This window comes from Uranotaenia lowii, chromosome 2 (assembly GCF_029784155.1).
Source record: "Uranotaenia lowii strain MFRU-FL chromosome 2, ASM2978415v1, whole genome shotgun sequence".
Taxonomy (NCBI): Eukaryota; Metazoa; Arthropoda; class Insecta; order Diptera; family Culicidae; genus Uranotaenia; species Uranotaenia lowii.
Genome location: NC_073692.1, coordinates 253,450,581 through 253,470,760, shown reverse-complemented (window position 1 = coordinate 253,470,760; position 20,180 = coordinate 253,450,581). Strand labels below are relative to the sequence as shown.

General features: G+C 33.1%; 2 protein-coding genes across 2 annotated transcripts in view; both read left to right on the top strand.

Annotated features, from left to right (window-relative positions):
• The window catches only part of LOC129744705 (60S ribosomal protein L11), a 259,877-nt gene that overhangs the window by 199,789 nt on the left and 39,908 nt on the right, over positions 1–20,180 (top strand). The window lies entirely within an intron of this gene.
• The window catches only part of LOC129744700 (dynein regulatory complex protein 1 homolog), a 29,774-nt gene continuing 21,654 nt past the window's right edge, over positions 12,061–20,180 (top strand). The window contains exons 1-3 of the mRNA XM_055737361.1: positions 12,061–12,181; positions 16,869–17,046; positions 17,122–17,294. Of these exons, the coding sequence (XP_055593336.1) occupies positions 16,892–17,046; positions 17,122–17,294 (328 nt within the window). The 5' untranslated portion in view covers positions 12,061–12,181; positions 16,869–16,891. The remainder of the gene's footprint in view (positions 12,182–16,868; positions 17,047–17,121; positions 17,295–20,180) is intronic.

The window sequence follows — 20,180 nt, the reverse complement described above, 5'->3', positions numbered from 1 at the left end:
TTTTTCGCACGACCCTCGACCAGAAAAAATCGAAAAAAATGATTTTTTCCCGAAAAATTTTCAAGTTGAAAATTTTGCGTGATTCAAAAAATTCAAGTTTTTTCGCACGACCCCCGACCAGAAAAAATCGAAAAAAATGATTTTTTCCCGAAAAATTTTCAAGTTGAAAATTTTGCGTGATTCAAAAAATTCAAGTTTTTTCGCACGACCCCCGACCAGAAAAAATCGAAAAAAATGATTTTTTCCCGAAAAATTTTCAAGTTGAAAATTTTGCGTGATTCAAAAAATTCAAGTTTTTTCGCACGACCCCCGACCAGAAAAAATCGAAAAAAATGATTTTTTCCCGAAAAATTTTCAAGTTGAAAATTTTGCGTGATTCAAAAAATTCAAGTTTTTTCGCACGACCCCCGACCAGAAAAAAATCGAAAAAAATGATTTTTTCCCGAAAAATTTTCAAGTTGAAAATTTTGCGTGATTCAAAAAATTCAAGTTTTTTCGCACGACCCCCGACCAGAAAAAATCGAAAAAAATGATTTTTTCCCGAAAAATTTTCAAGTTGAAAATTTTGCGTGATTCAAAAAATTCAAGTTTTTTCGCACGACCCCCGACCAGAAAAAATCGAAAAAAATGATTTTTTCCCGAAAAATTTTCAAGTTGAAAATTTTGCGTGATTCAAAAAATTCAAGTTTTTTCGCACGACCCCGACCAGAAAAAATCGAAAAAAATGATTTTTTCCCGAAAAATTTTCAAGTTGAAAATTTTGCGTGATTCAAAAAATTCAAGTTTTTTCGCACGACCCCCGACCAGAAAAAATCGAAAAAAATGATTTTTTCCCGAAAAATTTTCAAGTTGAAAATTTTGCGTGATTCAAAAAATTCAAGTTTTTTCGCACGACCCCCGACCAGAAAAAATCGAAAAAAATGATTTTTTCCCGAAAAATTTTCAAGTTGAAAATTTTGCGTGATTCAAAAAATTCAAGTTTTTTCGCACGACCCCCGACCAGAAAAAATCGAAAAAAATGATTTTTTCCCGAAAAATTTTCAAGTTGAAAATTTTGCGTGATTCAAAAAATTCAAGTTTTTTCGCACGACCCCCGACCAGAAAAAATCGAAAAAAATGATTTTTTCCCGAAAAATTTCAAGTTGAAAATTTTGCGTGATTCAAAAAATTCAAGTTTTTTCGCACGACCCCCGACCAGAAAAAATCGAAAAAAATGATTTTTTCCCGAAAAATTTTCCAAGTTGAAAATTTTGCGTGATTCAAAAAATTCAAGTTTTTTCGCACGACCCCCGACCAGAAAAAATCGAAAAAAATGATTTTTTCCCGAAAAAATTTTCAAGTTGAAAATTTTGCGTGATTCAAAAAATTCAAGTTTTTTCGCATGACCCCCGACCAGAAAAAATCGAAAAAAATGATTTTTTCCCGAAAAATTTTCAAGTTGAAAATTTTGCGTGATTCAAAAAATTCAAGTTTTTTCGCACGACCCCCGACCAGAAAAAATCGAAAAAAATGATTTTTTCCCGAAAAATTTTCAAGTTGAAAATTTGGCGTGATTCAAAAAATTCAAGTTTTTTCGCACGACCCCCGACCAGAAAAAATCGAAAAAAATGATTTTTTCCCGAAAAATTTTCAAGTTGAAAATTTTGCGTGATTCAAAAAATTCAAGTTTTTTCGCACGACCCCCGACCAGAAAAAATCGAAAAAAATGATTTTTTCCCGAAAAATTTTCAAGTTGAAAATTTGGCGTGATTCAAAAAATTCAAGTTTTTTCGCACGACCCCCGACCAGAAAAAATCGAAAAAAATGATTTTTTCCCGAAAAATTTTCAAGTTGAAAATTTTGCGTGATTCAAAAAATTCAAGTTTTTTCGCACGACCCCCGACCAGAAAAAATCGAAAAAAATGATTTTTTCCCGAAAAATTTTCAAGTTGAAAATTTTGCGTGATTCAAAAAATTCAAGTTTTTTCGCACGACCCCCGACCAGAAAAAATCGAAAAAAATGATTTTTTCCCGAAAAATTTTCAAGTTGAAAATTTTGCGTGATTCAAAAAATTCAAGTTTTTTCGCACGACCCCCGACCAGAAAAAATCGAAAAAAATGATTTTTTCCCGAAAAATTTTCAAGTTGAAAATTTTGCGTGATTCAAAAAGTTCAAGTTTTTTCGCACGACCCCCGACCAGAAAAAATCGAAAAAAATGATTTTTTCCCGAAAAATTTCCAAGTTGAAAATTTTGCGTGATTCAAAAAATTCAAGTTTTTCCGCACGACCCCCGACCAGAAAAAATCGAAAAAAATGATTTTTTCCCGAAAAATTTTCAAGTTGAAAATTTTGCGTGATTAAAAAAATTCAAGTTTTTTCGCACGACCCCCGACCAGAAAAAAATCGAAAAAAATGATTTTTTCCCGAAAAATTTTCAAGTTGAAAATTTTGCGTGATTCAAAAAATTCAAGTTTTTTCGCACGACCCCCGACCAGAAAAAATCGAAAAAAATGATTTTTTCCCGAAAAATTTTCAAGTTGAAAATTTTGCGTGATTCAAAAAATTCAAGTTTTTTCGCACGACCCCCGACCAGAAAAAATCGAAAAAAATGATTTTTTCCCGAAAAATTTTCAAGTTGAAAGTTTTGCGTGATTCAAAAAATTCAAGTTTTTTCGCACGACCCCCGACCAGAAAAAATCGAAAAAAATGATTTTTTCCCGAAAAATTTTCAAGTTGAAAATTTTGCGTGATTCAAAAAATTCAAGTTTTTTCGCACGACCCCCGACCAGAAAAAATCGAAAAAAATGATTTTTTCCCGAAAAATTTCCAAGTTGAAAATTTTGCGTGATTCAAAAAATTCAAGTTTTTTCGCACGACCCCCGACCAGAAAAAATCGAAAAAAAATATTTTTTCCCGAAAAATTTTCAAGTTGAAAATTTTGCGTGATTCAAAAAATTCAAGTTTTTTCGCACGACCCCCGACCAGAAAAAAATCGAAAAAAAGTGATTTTTTCCCGAAAAATTTTCAAGTTGAAAGTTTTGCGTGATTCAAAAAATTCAAGTTTTTTCGCACGACCCCCGACCAGAAAAAATCGAAAAAAATGATTTTTTCCCGAAAAATTTTCAAGTTGAAAATTTTGCGTGATTCAAAAAATTCAAGTTTTTTCGCACGACCCTCGACCAGAAAAAAAAATCGAAAAAAATGATTTTTTCCCGAAAAATTTTCAAGTTGAAAATTTTGCGTGATTCAAAAAATTCAAGTTTTTTCGCACGACCCCTCGACCAGAAAAAATCGAAAAAAATGATTTTTTCCCGAAAAATTTTCAAGTTGAAAATTTTGCGTGATTCAAAAAATTCAAGTTTTTTCGCACGACCCCCGACCAGAAAAAAATCGAAAAAAATGATTTTTTCCCGAAAAATTTTCAAGTTGAAAATTTTGCGTGATTCAAAAAATTCAAGTTTTTTCGCACGACCCCCGACCAGAAAAAAATCGAAAAAAATGATTTTTTCCCGAAAAATTTTCAAGTTGAAAATTTTGCGTGATTCAAAAAATTCAAGTTTTTTCGCACGACCCCCGACCAGAAAAAATCGAAAAAAATGATTTTTTTCCCGAAAAATTTTCAAGTTGAAAATTTTGCGTGATTCAAAAAATTCAAGTTTTTTCGCACGACCCCCGACCAGAAAAAATCGAAAAAAATGATTTTTTCCCGAAAAATTTTCAAGTTGAAAATTTTGCGTGATTCAAAAAATTCAAGTTTTTTCGCACGACCCCCGACCAGAAAAAATCGAAAAAAATGATTTTTTCCCGAAAAATTTTCAAGTTGAAAATTTTGCGTGATTCAAAAAATTCAAGTTTTTTCGCACGACCCCCGACCAGAAAAAATCGAAAAAAATGATTTTTTCCCGAAAAATTTTCAAGTTGAAAATTTTGCGTGATTCAAAAAATTCAAGTTTTTTCGCACGACCCCCGACCAGAAAAAATCGAAAAAAATGATTTTTTCCCGAAAAATTTTCAAGTTGAAAATTTTGCGTGATTCAAAAAATTCAAGTTTTTTCGCACGACCCCCGACCAGAAAAAATCGAAAAAAATGATTTTTTCCCGAAAAATTTTCAAGTTGAAAATTTTGCGTGATTCAAAAAATTCAAGTTTTTTCGCACGACCCCCGACCAGAAAAAATCGAAAAAAATGATTTTTTCCCGAAAAATTTTCAAGTTGAAAATTTTGCGTGATTCAAAAAATTCAAGTTTTTTCGCACGACCCCCGACCAGAAAAAATCGAAAAAAATGATTTTTTCCCGAAAAATTTTCAAGTTGAAAATTTTGCGTGATTCAAAAAATTCAAGTTTTTTCGCACGACCCCCGACCAGAAAAAATCGAAAAAAATGATTTTTTCCCGAAAAATTTTCAAGTTGAAAATTTTGCGTGATTCAAAAAATTCAAGTTTTTTCGCACGACCCCCGACCAGAAAAATCGAAAAAAATGATTTTTTCCCGAAAAATTTTCAAGTTGAAAATTTTGCGTGATTCAAAAAATTCAAGTTTTTTCGCACGACCCCCGACCAGAAAAAATCGAAAAAAAATGATTTTTTTCCCGAAAAATTTTCAAGTTGAAAATTTTGCGTGATTCAAAAAATTCAAGTTTTTTCGCACGACCCCCGACCAGAAAAAATCCAAAAAAAAATGATTTTTTCCCGAAAAATTTCCAAGTTGAAAATTTTGCGTGATTCAAAAAATTCAAGTTTTTTCGCACGACCCCCGACCAGAAAAAATCGAAAAAAATGATTTTTTCCCGAAAAATTTTCAAGTTGAAAATTTTGCGTGATTCAAAAAATTCAAGTTTTTCGCACGACCCCGACCAGAAAAAATCGAAAAAAATGATTTTTTCCCGAAAAATTTTCAAGTTGAAAATTTTGCGTGATTAAAAAAATTCAAGTTTTTTCGCACGACCCCCGACCAGAAAAAATCGAAAAAAATGATTTTTTCCCGAAAAATTTTCAAGTTGAAAATTTTGCGTGATTCAAAAAATTCAAGTTTTTTCGCACGACCCCCGACCAGAAAAAAATCGAAAAAAATGATTTTTTCCCGAAAAATTTTCAAGTTGAAAATTTTGCGTGATTCAAAAAATTCAAGTTTTTTCGCACGACCCCCGACCAGAAAAAAATCGAAAAAAATGATTTTTTCCCGAAAAATTTTCAAGTTGAAAATTTTGCGTGATTCAAAAAATTCAAGTTTTTTCGCACGACCCTCGACCAGAAAAAATCGAAAAAAATGATTTTTTCCCGAAAAATTTTCAAGTTGAAAATTTTGCGTGATTCAAAAAATTCAAGTTTTTTCGCACGACCCCCGACCAGAAAAAATCGAAAAAAATGATTTTTTCCCGAAAAATTTTCAAGTTGAAAATTTTGCGTGATTCAAAAAATTCAAGTTTTTTCGCACGACCCCCGACCAGAAAAAATCGAAAAAAATGTTTTTTTCCCGAAAAATTTTCAAGTTGAAAATTTTGCGTGATTCAAAAAATTCAAGTTTTTTCGCACGACCCCCGACCAGAAAAAATCGAAAAAAATGATTTTTTCCCGAAAAATTTTCAAGTTGAAAATTTTGCGTGATTCAAAAAATTCAAGTTTTTTCGCACGACCCCCGACCAGAAAAAATCGAAAAAAATGATTTTTTCCCGAAAAATTTTCAAGTTGAAAATTTTGCGTGATTCAAAAAATTCAAGTTTTTTCGCACGACCCCCGACCAGAAAAAATCGAAAAAAATGATTTTTTCCCGAAAAATTTTCAAGTTGAAAATTTTGCGTGATTCAAAAAATTCAAGTTTTTTCGCACGACCCCCGACCAGAAAAAATCGAAAAAAATGATTTTTTCCCGAAAAATTTTCAAGTTGAAAATTTTGCGTGATTCAAAAAATTCAAGTTTTTTCGCACGACCCCCGACCAGAAAAAATCGAAAAAAATGATTTTTTCCCGAAAAATTTTCAAGTTGAAAGTTTTGCGTGATTCAAAAAATTCAAGTTTTTTCGCACGACCCCCGACCAGAAAAAATCGAAAAAAATGATTTTTTCCCGAAAAATTTTCAAGTTGAAAATTTTGCGTGATTCAAAAAATTCAAGTTTTTTCGCACGACCCCCGACCAGAAAAAATCGAAAAAAATGATTTTTTCCCGAAAAATTTTCAAGTTGAAAATTTTGCGTGATTCAAAAAATTCAAGTTTTTTCGCACGACCCCCGACCAGAAAAAATTGAAAAAAAATTTTTTTTCCCGAAAAATTTTCAAGTTGAAAATTTTGCGTGATTCAAAAAATTCAAGTTTTTTCGCACGACCCCCGACCAGAAAAATCGAAAAAAATGATTTTTTCCCGAAAAATTTTCAAGTTGAAAATTTTGCGTGATTCAAAAAATTCAAGTTTTTTCGCATGACCCCCGACCAGAAAAAATCGAAAAAAATGATTTTTTCCCGAAAAATTTTCAAGTTGAAAATTTTGCGTGATTCAAAAAATTCAAGTTTTTTCGCACGACCCCCGACCAGAAAAAATCGAAAAAAATGATTTTTTCCCGAAAAATTTTCAAGTTGAAAATTTGGCGTGATTCAAAAAATTCAAGTTTTTTCGCACGACCCCCGACCAGAAAAAATCGAAAAAAATGATTTTTTCCCGAAAAATTTTCAAGTTGAAAATTTTGCGTGATTCAAAAAATTCAAGTTTTTTCGCACGACCCCCGACCAGAAAAAATCGAAAAAAATGATTTTTTCCCGAAAAATTTTCAAGTTGAAAATTTGGCGTGATTCAAAAAATTCAAGTTTTTTCGCACGACCCCCGACCAGAAAAAATCGAAAAAAATGATTTTTTCCCGAAAAATTTTCAAGTTGAAAATTTTGCGTGATTCAAAAAATTCAAGTTTTTTTGCACGACCCCCGACCAGAAAAAATCGAAAAAAATGATTTTTTCCCGAAAAATTTTCAAGTTGAAAATTTTGCGTGATTCAAAAAATTCAAGTTTTTTCGCACGACCCCCCGACCAGAAAAAATCGAAAAAAATGATTTTTTCCCGAAAAATGTTCAAGTTGAAAATTTTGCGTGATTCAAAAAATTCAAGTTTTTTCGCACGACCCCCGACCAGAAAAAATCGAAAAAAATGATTTTTTCCCGAAAAATTTTCAAGTTGAAAATTTTGCGTGATTCAAAAAATTCAAGTTTTTTCGCACGACCCCCGACCAGAAAAAATCGAAAAAAATGATTTTTTCCCGAAAAATTTTCAAGTTGAAAATTTTGCGTGATTCAAAAAATTCAAGTTTTTTCGCACGACCCCCGACCAGAAAAAATCGAAAAAAATGATTTTTTCCCGAAAAATTTTCAAGTTGAAAATTTTGCGTGATTCAAAAAATTCAAGTTTTTTCGCACGACCCCCGACCAGAAAAAATCGAAAAAAATGATTTTTTCCCGAAAAATTTTCAAGTTGAAAATTTTGCGTGATTCAAAAAATTCAAGTTTTTTCGCACGACCCCCGACCAGAAAAAATCGAAAAAAATGATTTTTTCCCGAAAAATTTTCAAGTTGAAAATTTTGCGTGATTCAAAAAATTCAAGTTTTTTCGCACGACCCCCGACCAGAAAAAATCGAAAAAAATGATTTTTTCCCGAAAAATTTTCAAGTTGAAAATTTTGCGTGATTCAAAAAATTCAAGTTTTTTCGCACGACCCCCGACCAGAAAAAATCGAAAAAAATGATTTTTTTCCCGAAAAATTTTCAAGTTGAAAATTTTGCGTGATTCAAAAAATTCAAGTTTTTTCGCACGACCCCCGACCAGAAAAAATCGAAAAAAATGATTTTTTCCCGAAAAATTTTCAAGTTGAAAATTTTGCGTGATTCAAAAAATTCAAGTTTTTTCGCACGACCCCCGACCAGAAAAAATCGAAAAAAATGATTTTTTCCCGAAAAATTTTCAAGTTGAAAATTTTGCGTGATTCAAAAAATTCAAGTTTTTTCGCACGACCCCCGACCAGAAAAAATCCAAAAAAAAATGATTTTTTCCCGAAAAATTTCCAAGTTGAAAATTTTGCGTGATTCAAAAAATTCAAGTTTTTTCGCACGACCCCCGACCAGAAAAAATCGAAAAAAATGATTTTTTCCCGAAAAATTTTCAAGTTGAAAATTTTGCGTGATTCAAAAAATTCAAGTTTTTTCGCACGACCCCCGACCAGAAAAAATCGAAAAAAATGATTTTTTCCCGAAAAATTTTCAAGTTGAAAATTTTGCGTGATTCAAAAAATTCAAGTTTTTTCGCACGACCCCCGACCAGAAAAAATCGAAAAAAATGATTTTTTCCCGAAAAATTTTCAAGTTGAAAATTTTGCGTGATTCAAAAAATTCAAGTTTTTTCGCACGACCCCCGACCAGAAAAAAATCGAAAAAAATGATTTTTTCCCGAAAAATTTTCAAGTTGAAAATTTTGCGTGATTCAAAAAATTCAAGTTTTTTCGCACGACCCCCGACCAGAAAAAAATCGAAAAAAATGATTTTTTCCCGAAAAATTTTCAAGTTGAAAATTTTGCGTGATTCAAAAAATTCAAGTTTTTTCGCACGACCCCCGACCAGAAAAAATCGAAAAAAATGATTATTTCCCGAAAAATTTTCAAGTTGAAAATTTTGCGTGATTCAAAAAATTCAAGTTTTTTCGCACGACCCCCGACCAGAAAAAATCGAAAAAAATGAATATTTCCCGAAAAATTTTCAAGTTGAAAATTTTGCGTGATTCAAAAAATTCAAGTTTTTTCGCACGACCCCCGACCAGAAAAAATCGAAAAAAATGATTTTTTCCCGAAAAATTTTCAAGTTGAAAATTTTGCGTGATTCAAAAAATTCAAGTTTTTTCGCACGACCCCCGACCAGAAAAAATCGAAAAAAATGATTTTTTCCCGAAAAATTTCCAAGTTGAAAATTTTGCGTGATTCAAAAAATTCAAGTTTTTTCGCACGACCCCCGACCAGAAAAAATCGAAAAAAATGATTTTTTCCCGAAAAATTTTCAAGTTGAAAATTTTGCGTGATTAAAAAAATTCAAGTTTTTTCGCACGACCCCCGACCAGAAAAAAATCGAAAAAAATGATTTTTTCCCGAAAAATTTTCAAGTTGAAAATTTTGCGTGATTCAAAAAATTCAAGTTTTTTCGCACGACCCCCGACCAGAAAAAATCGAAAAAAATGATTTTTTCCCGAAAAATTTTCAAGTTGAAAATTTTGCGTGATTCAAAAAATTCAAGTTTTTTCGCACGACCCCCGACCAGAAAAAATCGAAAAAAATGATTTTTTCCCGAAAAATTTTCAAGTTGAAAGTTTTGCGTGATTCAAAAAATTCAAGTTTTTTCGCACGACCCCCGACCAGAAAAAATCGAAAAAAATGATTTTTTCCCGAAAAATTTTCAAGTTGAAAATTTTGCGTGATTCAAAAAATTCAAGTTTTTTCGCACGACCCCCGACCAGAAAAAATCGAAAAAAATGATTTTTTCCCGAAAAATTTCCAAGTTGAAAATTTTGCGTGATTCAAAAAATTCAAGTTTTTTCGCACGACCCCCGACCAGAAAAAATCGAAAAAAAATATTTTTTCCCGAAAAATTTTCAAGTTGAAAATTTTGCGTGATTCAAAAAATTCAAGTTTTTTCGCACGACCCCCGACCAGAAAAATCGAAAAAAATGATTTTTTCCCGAAAAATTTTCAAGTTGAAAATTTTGCGTGATTCAAAAAATTCAAGTTTTTTCGCATGACCCCCGACCAGAAAAAATCGAAAAAAATGATTTTTTCCCGAAAAATTTTCAAGTTGAAAATTTTGCGTGATTCAAAAAATTCAAGTTTTTTCGCACGACCCCCGACCAGAAAAAATCGAAAAAAATGATTTTTTCCCGAAAAATTTTCAAGTTGAAAATTTGGCGTGATTCAAAAAATTCAAGTTTTTTCGCACGACCCCCGACCAGAAAAAATCGAAAAAAATGATTTTTTCCCGAAAAATTTTCAAGTTGAAAATTTTGCGTGATTCAAAAAATTCAAGTTTTTTCGCACGACCCCCGACCAGAAAAAATCGAAAAAAATGATTTTTTCCCGAAAAATTTTCAAGTTGAAAATTTGGCGTGATTCAAAAAATTCAAGTTTTTTCGCACGACCCCCGACCAGAAAAAATCGAAAAAAATGATTTTTTCCCGAAAAATTTTCAAGTTGAAAATTTTGCGTGATTCAAAAAATTCAAGTTTTTTCGCACGACCCCCGACCAGAAAAAATCGAAAAAAATGATTTTTTCCCGAAAAATTTTCAAGTTGAAAATTTTGCGTGATTCAAAAAATTCAAGTTTTTTCGCACGACCCCCGACCAGAAAAAATCGAAAAAAATGATTTTTTCCCGAAAAATTTTCAAGTTGAAAATTTTGCGTGATTCAAAAAATTCAAGTTTTTTCGCACGACCCCCGACCAGAAAAAATCGAAAAAAATGATTTTTTCCCGAAAAATTTTCAAGTTGAAAATTTTGCGTGATTCAAAAAATTCAAGTTTTTTCGCACGACCCCCGACCAGAAAAAATCGAAAAAAATGATTTTTTCCCGAAAAATTTTCAAGTTGAAAATTTTGCGTGATTCAAAAAATTCAAGTTTTTTCGCACGACCCCCGACCAGAAAAAATCGAAAAAATGATTTTTTCCCGAAAAATTTTCAAGTTGAAAATTTTGCGTGATTCAAAAAATTCAAGTTTTTTCGCACGACCCCCGACCAGAAGAAATCGAAAAAAATGATTTTTTCCCGAAAAATTTTCAAGTTGAAAATTTTGCGTGATTCAAAAAATTCAAGTTTTTGTTACCGTGCTGGATCTTTTCAAACTTTGAAGCGTTAACTAAATGACAAATCTGATAACCCGACCGATCGTTGAGAAAATCAGATAAACCCTACACCGATGATGTCGACCAGCTGGTCGAAGAATCTCACGGCTAGCGTAGCTGTCAATCTTGGCAACTAACCATTTCCGCCAAAACTTCGTTCTTCTCGTGTAGTATGTACAACACGCACAAAATCACCCGAGTACAATTCTCAGTGTCCTTATAACGCGCACCTGGAAGCTCCTAAAGAAACACCTGCGTTCAACGCGAAGCTTAACCGCGCTGAACGACGCATGTAGGGAACAAACTTCGCCAGAACCAACGCATGAGTGCATCCGGAGCCAGTCATAAACGTCCACTGCTTCTAGCAGGTGAATACTAGCGCATCAGAAAGAAGAGACAACAGGTACTAGGTCACGGAGTAGTACGAAACATTTACTAAGCATGCCCACAACGTCGCTATATGCATGAAACGACGTGCGAATTCACGTAGCGCTAAACGGCGCATGCAGGGAACAAGGTTCACCAGAAGTTACGCATGACTATATCCGGAGTAAATCATAAAACGTCCGCTGTTCCTATCAGAAAGATAGTTCAGGAACTAAATCGCGGGATAACACAAGTTGCATGACCGAACGTCATTTGAACAATAAGAATAAGAGAGGCCACGTAATCCAAGCACAGAATCCAATTGGAATCTCATGAAGGCAAGCCCGTCAAACAGTTCATTGAAGAGGATTGAAAAACAAGCCCTCCAAAGAGGGCTTTTGTGTAGGTTCAAAGTACAGCTCAAACGGTAACACTCTCCGCAAGCCAGAGTCGGTCCTTTACGCACACGTCGTAACAAACCACTGCTGCTCCAGTCGTGTACAGCTGTAAGCCATCGAGGGCGGGCAAGAGAGCCAATCAGTTTGGCGGCGCATCCAACGGGAGCGCACACCATTTTCGTTGTCGTGAATTTATCGCAAAGCGAACGTCTTTCCGCGTCCGAAGAAGGATACCCGGTTCATGGTGCATGGGGCATGAACCGTGTGAGCCAATAGCTGGAATAAACCTTGTAGTGTGCATGCTGGGAAATGAAGGCGAGAAGAAGCAAACAGTGCATGGATGTGATCTTGTGAACCTGAATTTGATAGGGTGCAAAAGTGGTTGTGAAGTGAATAACTGCGAGCGCAAGCGGTCATCAGCGAGCTTGAGAGAGAAAGGTGGAAGATCGCCGGCACGCACACCAATACAACCCGTTGATGCAATTCCTACGTTTATTTTGATTCCCTCTTCTTTCCGGAGTAAAAAGAGGAAAGGAATTACCATCACCCGAACATCGAATTCTCATCGTGACGAAAACATCGTCAGGCAAGGTAAATTTAATAGTAGGCTTAAGATTTGATTCTTATCCAAATATTATTTGGAATCTCGTTATTTCTGATTAAGAAACGATGGTTGCAATGAAGGTGCACTGTCACACGAATTAATGTGGTATGCTCGATAAATATTATTGTTGATATGCGTTTTCTGTTTGTAAGACATAAAGTATACAGGCCATAGTGCCATCCATATTAAAGAGAGTTAGTAACATTTGGACAAAGTAATCGTTTTGAATTTATTGGATATTTATGGGAATAAAATCATGATCATGACTTCAAATCACCACTTATTATTTGGAAGTTATTTGAAACGGCAATAAATCTTAATCGGTCAAAGTAGTCGGCAATATTTTTTCGCACGACCCCCGACCAGAAAAAATCGAAAAAAATGATTTTTTCCCGAAAAATTTTCAAGTTGAAAATTTTGCGTGATTCAAAAAATTCAAGTTTTTTCGCACGACCCCCGACAGGAAAAAATCGAAAAAAATGATTTTTTCCCGAAAAATTTTCAAGTTGAAAATTTTGCGTGATTCAAAAAATTCAAGTTTTTTCGCACGACCCCGAACAGAAAAAATCGAAAAAAATGATTTTTTCCCGAAAAATTTTCAAGTTGAAAATTTTGCGTGATTCAAAATATTCAAGTTTTTTCGCACGACCCCCGACCAGAAAAAATCGAAAAAAATGATTTTTTCCCGAAAAATTTTCAAGTTGAAAATTTTGCGTGATTCAAAAAATTCAAGTTTTTTCGCACGACCCCCGACCAGAAAAAATCGAAAAAAATGATTTTTTCCCGAAAAATTTTCAAGTTGAAAATTTTGCGTGATTCAAAAAATTCAAGTTTTTTCGCACGACCCTCGACCAGAAAAAATCGAAAAAAATGATTTTTTCCCGAAAAATTTTCAAGTTGAAAATTTTGCGTGATTCAAAAAATTCAAGTTTTTTCACACGACCCCCGACCAGAAAAAATCGAAAAAAATGATTTTTTCCCGAAAAATTTTCAAATTGAAAATTTTGCGTGATTCAAAAAATTCAAGTTTTTTCGCACGACCCCCGACCAGAAAAAATCGAAAAAAATGATTTTTTCCCGAAAAATTTTCAAGTTGAAAATTTTGCGTGATTCAAAAAATTCAAGTTTTTTCGCACGACCCCCGACCAGAAAAAATCGAAAAAAATGATTTTTTCCCGAAAAATTTTCAAGTTGAAAATTTTGCGTGATTCAAAAAATTCAAGTTTTTTCGCACGACCCCCGACCAGAAAAAATCGAAAAAAATGATTTTTTCCCGAAAAATTTTCAAGTTGAAAATTTTGCGTGATTCAAAAAATTCAAGTTTTTTCGCACGACCCCGAACAGAAAAAATCGAAAAAAATGATTTTTTCCCGAAGAATTTTCAAGTTGAAAATTATGCGTGATTCAAAATATTCAAGTTTTTTCGCACGACCCCCGACCAGAAAAAATCGAAAAAAATGATTTTTTCCTGAAAAATTTTCAAGTTGAGAATTTTGCGTGATTCAAAAAATTCAAGGTTTTTCGCACGACCCCCGACCAGAAAAAATCGAAAAAAATGATTTTTTCCCGAAAAATTTTCAAGTTGAAAATATTGCGTGATTCAAAACATTCAAGGTTTTTCGCACGACCCCTGACCAGAAAAAATCGAAAAAAAAAATTGTTTTCCGAAAAATTTTCAAGTTGAAAATTTTGCGTAATTCCAAAAATTCAAGGTTTTTCGCTCGACCCCCGACCAGAAAAAATCGAAAAAAATGATTTTGTCCCGAAAAATTTTCAAGTTGCAAATTTTGCGTGATTCAAAAAATTTAAGGTTTTTCGCACGACCCCCGACCAGAAAAAATCGAAAGAAATGATTTTTTCCCGAAAAATTTTCAAGTTGAAAATTTTGCGTGATTCAAAAAATTCAAGGTTTTTCGCTCGACCCCCAACCAGAAAAAATCGAAAAAAATGATTTTTTCCCGAAAAATTTTCAAGTTGAAAATTTGTCGTGATTCAAAAAATTCAAGGTTTTTCGCACGACCCCCGACCAGAAAAAATCGAAAAAAATGATTTTTTCTCGAAAAATTTTCAAGTTGAAAATTTTGCGTGATTCAAAAAATTCAAGGTTTTTCGCACGACCCCCGATCAGAAAAAATTGAAAAAAAATATTTTTTTCCGAAAAATTTTCAAGTTGAAAATCTTGCGTGATTTAAAAAATTCAAGGATTTTCGCACGACCCACGACCAGAAAAAAAACGAAAAAAATGATTTTTTCCTGAAAAATTTTCAAGTTGAAAATTTTGCGTGATTCAAGAAATTCAAAGTTTTTCGCGCGACCCCCGACCAGAAAAAAGTTGAAAATTTTGCGTGATTCAAAAAATTCAAGGTTTTTCGCACGACCCCCGACCAGAAAAAAATCGAAAAAAATGATTTTTTCCCGAAAAATGTTCAAGTTGAAAATTTTGCGTGATTCAAAAAATTCAAGGTTTTTCGCACGACCCCCGACCAGAAAAAATCGAAAAAAATGATTTTTTCCCGAAAAATGTTCAAGTTGAAAATTTTGCATGTTTCAAAAAATTCAAGGTTTTTTGCACGACCCCCCACCAGATAAAATCGAAAAAAATGATTTTTTACCTAAAAATTTTCAAGCTTAAAATTTTGCGTGATTAAAAAAATTCAAGGTTTTTCACGCGACCCCCGACCAGAAAAAATCGAAAAAAATGATTTTTTGCCGAAAAATTTTCAAGTTAAAAATTTTGCGTGATTTGAAAAAATTTACTTTTTACAAGAAAATTTTCAAGGTAAACATTTTTCCTAATTGGGGGCCGTTCACTAATTACGTAAGCACGATTTTGGAAATTTTTAACCCTCCCTCCCCCCCTGGTAAGACAAAGTAAGATTTTTCAAAACCCCCCCTCCCCCCCTAGTAAGATCTTACGTTTTTCATTCTTTGAGAAATTGACACGTTTTTTTCAAAAATAACTTGAAAATTTAAAAAAAAATCCAAACATACAGCTACGCTTCACAATCAAAGCACTTTTTAGTAATACTTTTCAGTTAACTAAACTTGAAAAGCACAATGTATACAAAACAACAGATGAAATATCATAAACGGTTATAGAAAACATTTTTTAAGACATTGCATGTTCGGGGTAACAATAATCTTCAATAAATTTCCACAATCGAATAAACAATATAAAATCTAAATTTCGATTTAAAAAGAGTGAAATATCAGGTTGGCACAAGATAACATAAAAAATTGTTATGTTTTTGACCTGAAAATCATATAAATCTAAAGAAAAATTCATTCATTCCACTAGAATTGGTGCAAATATATAACATATATATAACATATGTTTAACGACAATTACGTTGTCAAATAACCTAAAAGCTGCGACTCGTTTCAGTGGTAAGCGATAAAGTTTTAGGGTTTTTTTGGTAAATCGATTGTAAAACTTAGATTTGTTAGTGTCTATCACTGAAAAATTAATTTTCAACAGCGCCTCATATTGATTTTTGAAGATGTTTTCATGATGAAGTCTTTCGAAATATAATAGATTCAAATCGTGGTGACACGCGCCACTTACTTATGTTTCTATAAATTTCCAAATAAAAAAGAGTATTATGATGAAAACCGAAAAGCGACTATCTTTTTTAATAAGGTGATTTAGTGTTTTTGGTGGCATGTTGGTTTGAATTGGATCTCTATAAATTTTATAAAATTTTTTGTTTCGTACGATTTGTACTATTGTTTCGTATGGCTGTGACGAAATATCAATGTAACATTTCTTACGTAAGATTTTTGGAAACCCCCCCTACCCCCCTAGTAAGAGATCGTAAGCAAATGCAAAAACCCCCCACCCCCCCTGTGTGCTTACGTAATTAGTGAACGGCCCCTTGAAAAAATTCAAGGTTTTTTCGCGACCTCCGTCTAGAAAAAATCGAAAAACTGACTTTTTACAAAAACAAAATCATGTTGAAAATTTTGTCTGATTAAAAAAAATCAAGGTTGAAAATTTTGCTGATTAAAAAAAAAATCAAGGTTTTTTACGCGACCCCCGGCCAGAAAAAAAGGAAAAAATTTGTTTTGATGCGTCAAATTGTTCGAGCGCCCGGACCGGAGCACTCAAGTTTTTACCATTGAAATACTAAAACTAGACAATCTTGAAACAAATCTGAGTCCTTGATAAAATGAAGGATAGTAAAAAGATTCATAATCACTTTATGTTTTTCGTGTAGCTATTGTTGGTGATAATTTAACTGAAAAAGAATACATTTTGAAAATTCTAACCATCATATCACCAAAGCTAATATACGAAATCTGCAAAAGATCCAAGTTCAGGACGCCAAAAATCTTTCAAGAACAGATATTAAACCAGAATTAAAACATAGGCATAAAAAAATGCTGTGTCCTTGTGTTATCTATTATTATGTCAATGAGGACATTACTCAAACCCCTACGTGCACGTGTTGGCAAGGCACGATTGTTGCGAGCACAAGCATTCGTATTCGCATCGCATTAACACCTAAACAAAAACCCTTCTCTCTTTTAGGTTAGTCCACGTGATACGTGAGCGACGCTTATGTTTATTACCGCGTCTCTAGTCCGTAGTCGCTAAGGAAACGGTTGGACTCACGGTTGTTTGTTATCGATCTAGACTGTTTAACTTTCAATTTTGAGTCGGTTTTCTTTCAGGAATTTTACAAAGAACATACAAAATGATCGATGAAGATTTTGTCGACCAGGATAAAAGTGCTGATAAGGCGGTTTCCATGCTGCCAAATTTGATGGGAATAGTTTCGCACGCTGTACGCGACGACAGATCACAAAGTATGATCGAAGATTTGGCAAAGCGTAAAAAAAATATAAAACCGTAAGTTTTATTAAATTTTTTATTATGAAAATTATTTAAAATGTTTTATACGTGAATAAATTTATTCGTGAACAGGATTACGGAAAACTACTGCGAAGACAAGGAAAGTATACGAAATCGTTTGGATGATAGCGATAGAACTATCACGGAACTTTTGCGTGACGGGCGGGAGCTTATTCAGGATATACGGATCGCCAACGACAAACGAGAGGTTGAACGAAGGGTTAAGGAAGCAGAAATAAGAGAAGGTAATTAAATGCTATGCTTTCTTCATTTGACATCAATGCAATCAATCCCAGGATAGCGTATTGCTGTATAAAATTTTTTTGAATATTAAAATTCCACACTGAAGTGTGCTACAAAGTGGACAGATTAACAGCTAGCAGCTTTCATCTAATTTTCAAAAATTTAAATGATCAACTTAGGTGAATCAAACGAAACAACCCAGTCCAGAGTTTTAAAATTTCTCATTTGTAGATAGAAATTCTGCCCCCTTTCCCCTCAGCGAAAAAACCATTACAAAGTACATGAAAAAGCTCGAATCTCTATAAAAAAATTGAACTTTTCCTAACTCAATTTAAAAAAATTTCCACTTCCGTGGATGCTTTCAGCCAGCAGTTGTTCAGTGGACACTACATGAGTGTAGGATTTCTATAGCCCATCTGAACTTTCTAACATTTATTTTTAACATTATAACCATTATTTGAAGTTTATAAAATTCAATTTTTATTTTGTATCAATAAGTAATAAATTAACAACACATATAACATGAAAGTATATACCATTGGCATTTAGAATGATATAAAGAAAAAATGGAAATTAAAAACTTAAAAATGAAGGGCTTTTATTATTTCTTGTGATTACATTTTCTGTTTCAATTTTAAGAAACCGAAGATAAACAGAAATAAAAAAAACTATAACAAATTTTGCGTTTAGATTCAAAGATTCCTCCCCGCATAATTGAGGATTGTTACCAAACAATTTCCTCAATAGTCAAACGAAGATTTGATAAAGTGTAAAAAAACGTTTAGCAAACGATTATGGAAATCGTTAAATACATTCCTTGAATAGTGAAAACTAAATTGATTGTATTTTAAATATGTTGTTAGGTTATGTAACTGTTAAAAACCGTTCAGACAGTTGTATGGAAAAACTTTTCTACTAACAGTCCGGTTAAGATCCAAAATCTGCTAATGGAAAACGTATCCCGTTCATCAAACTATATGGGAAACAGTTTTTTCTAAAAGTTTTCTTGTAACGTAATGTTTACAGTAACAGTTTTGAACGGGTCTGACACATCGTTCTTCCAACGTTATGCAGACTTCTCTCCAAACCGTTTGTAACAAGGCACCCACACATGCAGATTATTTGTTTACTTTTTTCGAAATGAAAACACAAAATGTAGTTTTGAAAGCAATAATTTCAATTTATTTCTTCGTTTCACAATTTCACAGTCTCACTTTTCTCCCCTTCCATATTATCTTGCTCCTGGAACGGCTATTGGAAATGTAGGGCCGTTTAATTCGCTTCCGGAAGAGAAAGTTGGTGGTAGTGGCCCCATGATTCCTTCGCCCAAAGTTGAATATTCTGCGGGAGTTGTAAAACAGCAACTGGTCTAGTAAAAAACACCGAGAAAGGATCAGCTGGATGGATTTGATGGTTTTTGTTGCGGAAATTCATAGTTTCCCCCAGACAGCAGATTAAAATTTTTGCAGCCGCCATTTCATGTGAAGTCGATGACTACCTGAAAATGAAAAACGGTGGAAAAAACTAAAAGCAATAACAATGTATTAAACTTACGTGATGCGTTTTATAAATGTTGCGCAGGTTTATTTTTTGAATTGCGATTATCTAAACGCGCGAAACCGGACGGCTGGAGGAACGTAACTCGATTCCGAAGCAAAAAATTGTTGACGGTTCGGTTCAGTGGTGCCAACCATACCGATACACTTAGAAATACATAAATATTTGTTAAAAAAATATTTTTTAAGTGTTTGATAATTTCTCTGAGAGTAATATTCAGGTTCAATTAAACAAAACTTCGGATATTAAAATCATGTGATTCGGGTTTATAAACATATAAGTTCTATCTCTTTCGAAAAAAGAAATATATTTTTTAAGATTTTACTCTCAAAAACACATGGGCTTGTGATATAGCTCATTGGCGTCAGGCTTCCTAAGTCGATGTCCGTATCCAGCCTAAGATTAAACATCGAACAAAGTTGTACCGGGTAAGTTTTTGAATAACTGTCCACCTTTTGAATAACTGCAAAGTTTAAATTAAGTCGCGAATGTCATAAAAATGGTAAACGACTATAATCGAGAAAGGAAAAACATCACAAATTAGGATTTTAGAGTATCAAATAATTTTATGTTAATTTCATTGAATAAAAATAAATAAGTAAACATGAACTATTATGCTTATAAATATTTTCATATTTCAAAACCAAGCAAAAAGGGGCCCCTAAAGTCAGATGTAATGTAATGACTGGAATTTGCGACTAGACTATTAAAATACTTGCTCAAATGATTTTCATGATGCATGATTGATTCTTTTAAACTGTTGTTTTGTAATAATTAAATAAAATGTAGAATAACGTGCATTTTCTAGGAAGGATATTTTCCATATTTTCATAAATGTGTACGAATTTTGTGCGAAATCATCTGGCATCTCTGATCGGCGTTTCGTTCATTTTTGACGTAAATATGGCAGAAGAAATGGACGATATGGGTTACGATTAGAGATAATTTTGACGATTATAGAAATATAGAAGGAAATCGTTATTACCATTCTTTCACCTTTCTAGATACCATCACTTTTTCACGTGAACGTTCATGTTTTGTTTTTATCGTTCTCGAGGTAAAGTTTTATAGAACAGCTACGTTTACAGAGACAATCACTGTTTCTGAAGCCGTGGATGTATAGTATGGACTGTTTCAGATATAGTTTTTTAGTATGCGGGTCTCCAGATCTCTAAATTTAAGTTTGAGCGTTAAAACCCCCAAAAATTGAAACAACAATAGATTCCATGGTTTGAATGTGTATTTTATTGGCTTAATAGAGTTTCCAGACCCAAGATGTAATAATAAATATTTTTGGACGCTGTAATTTTATTTGCTTAAAACACATGTCC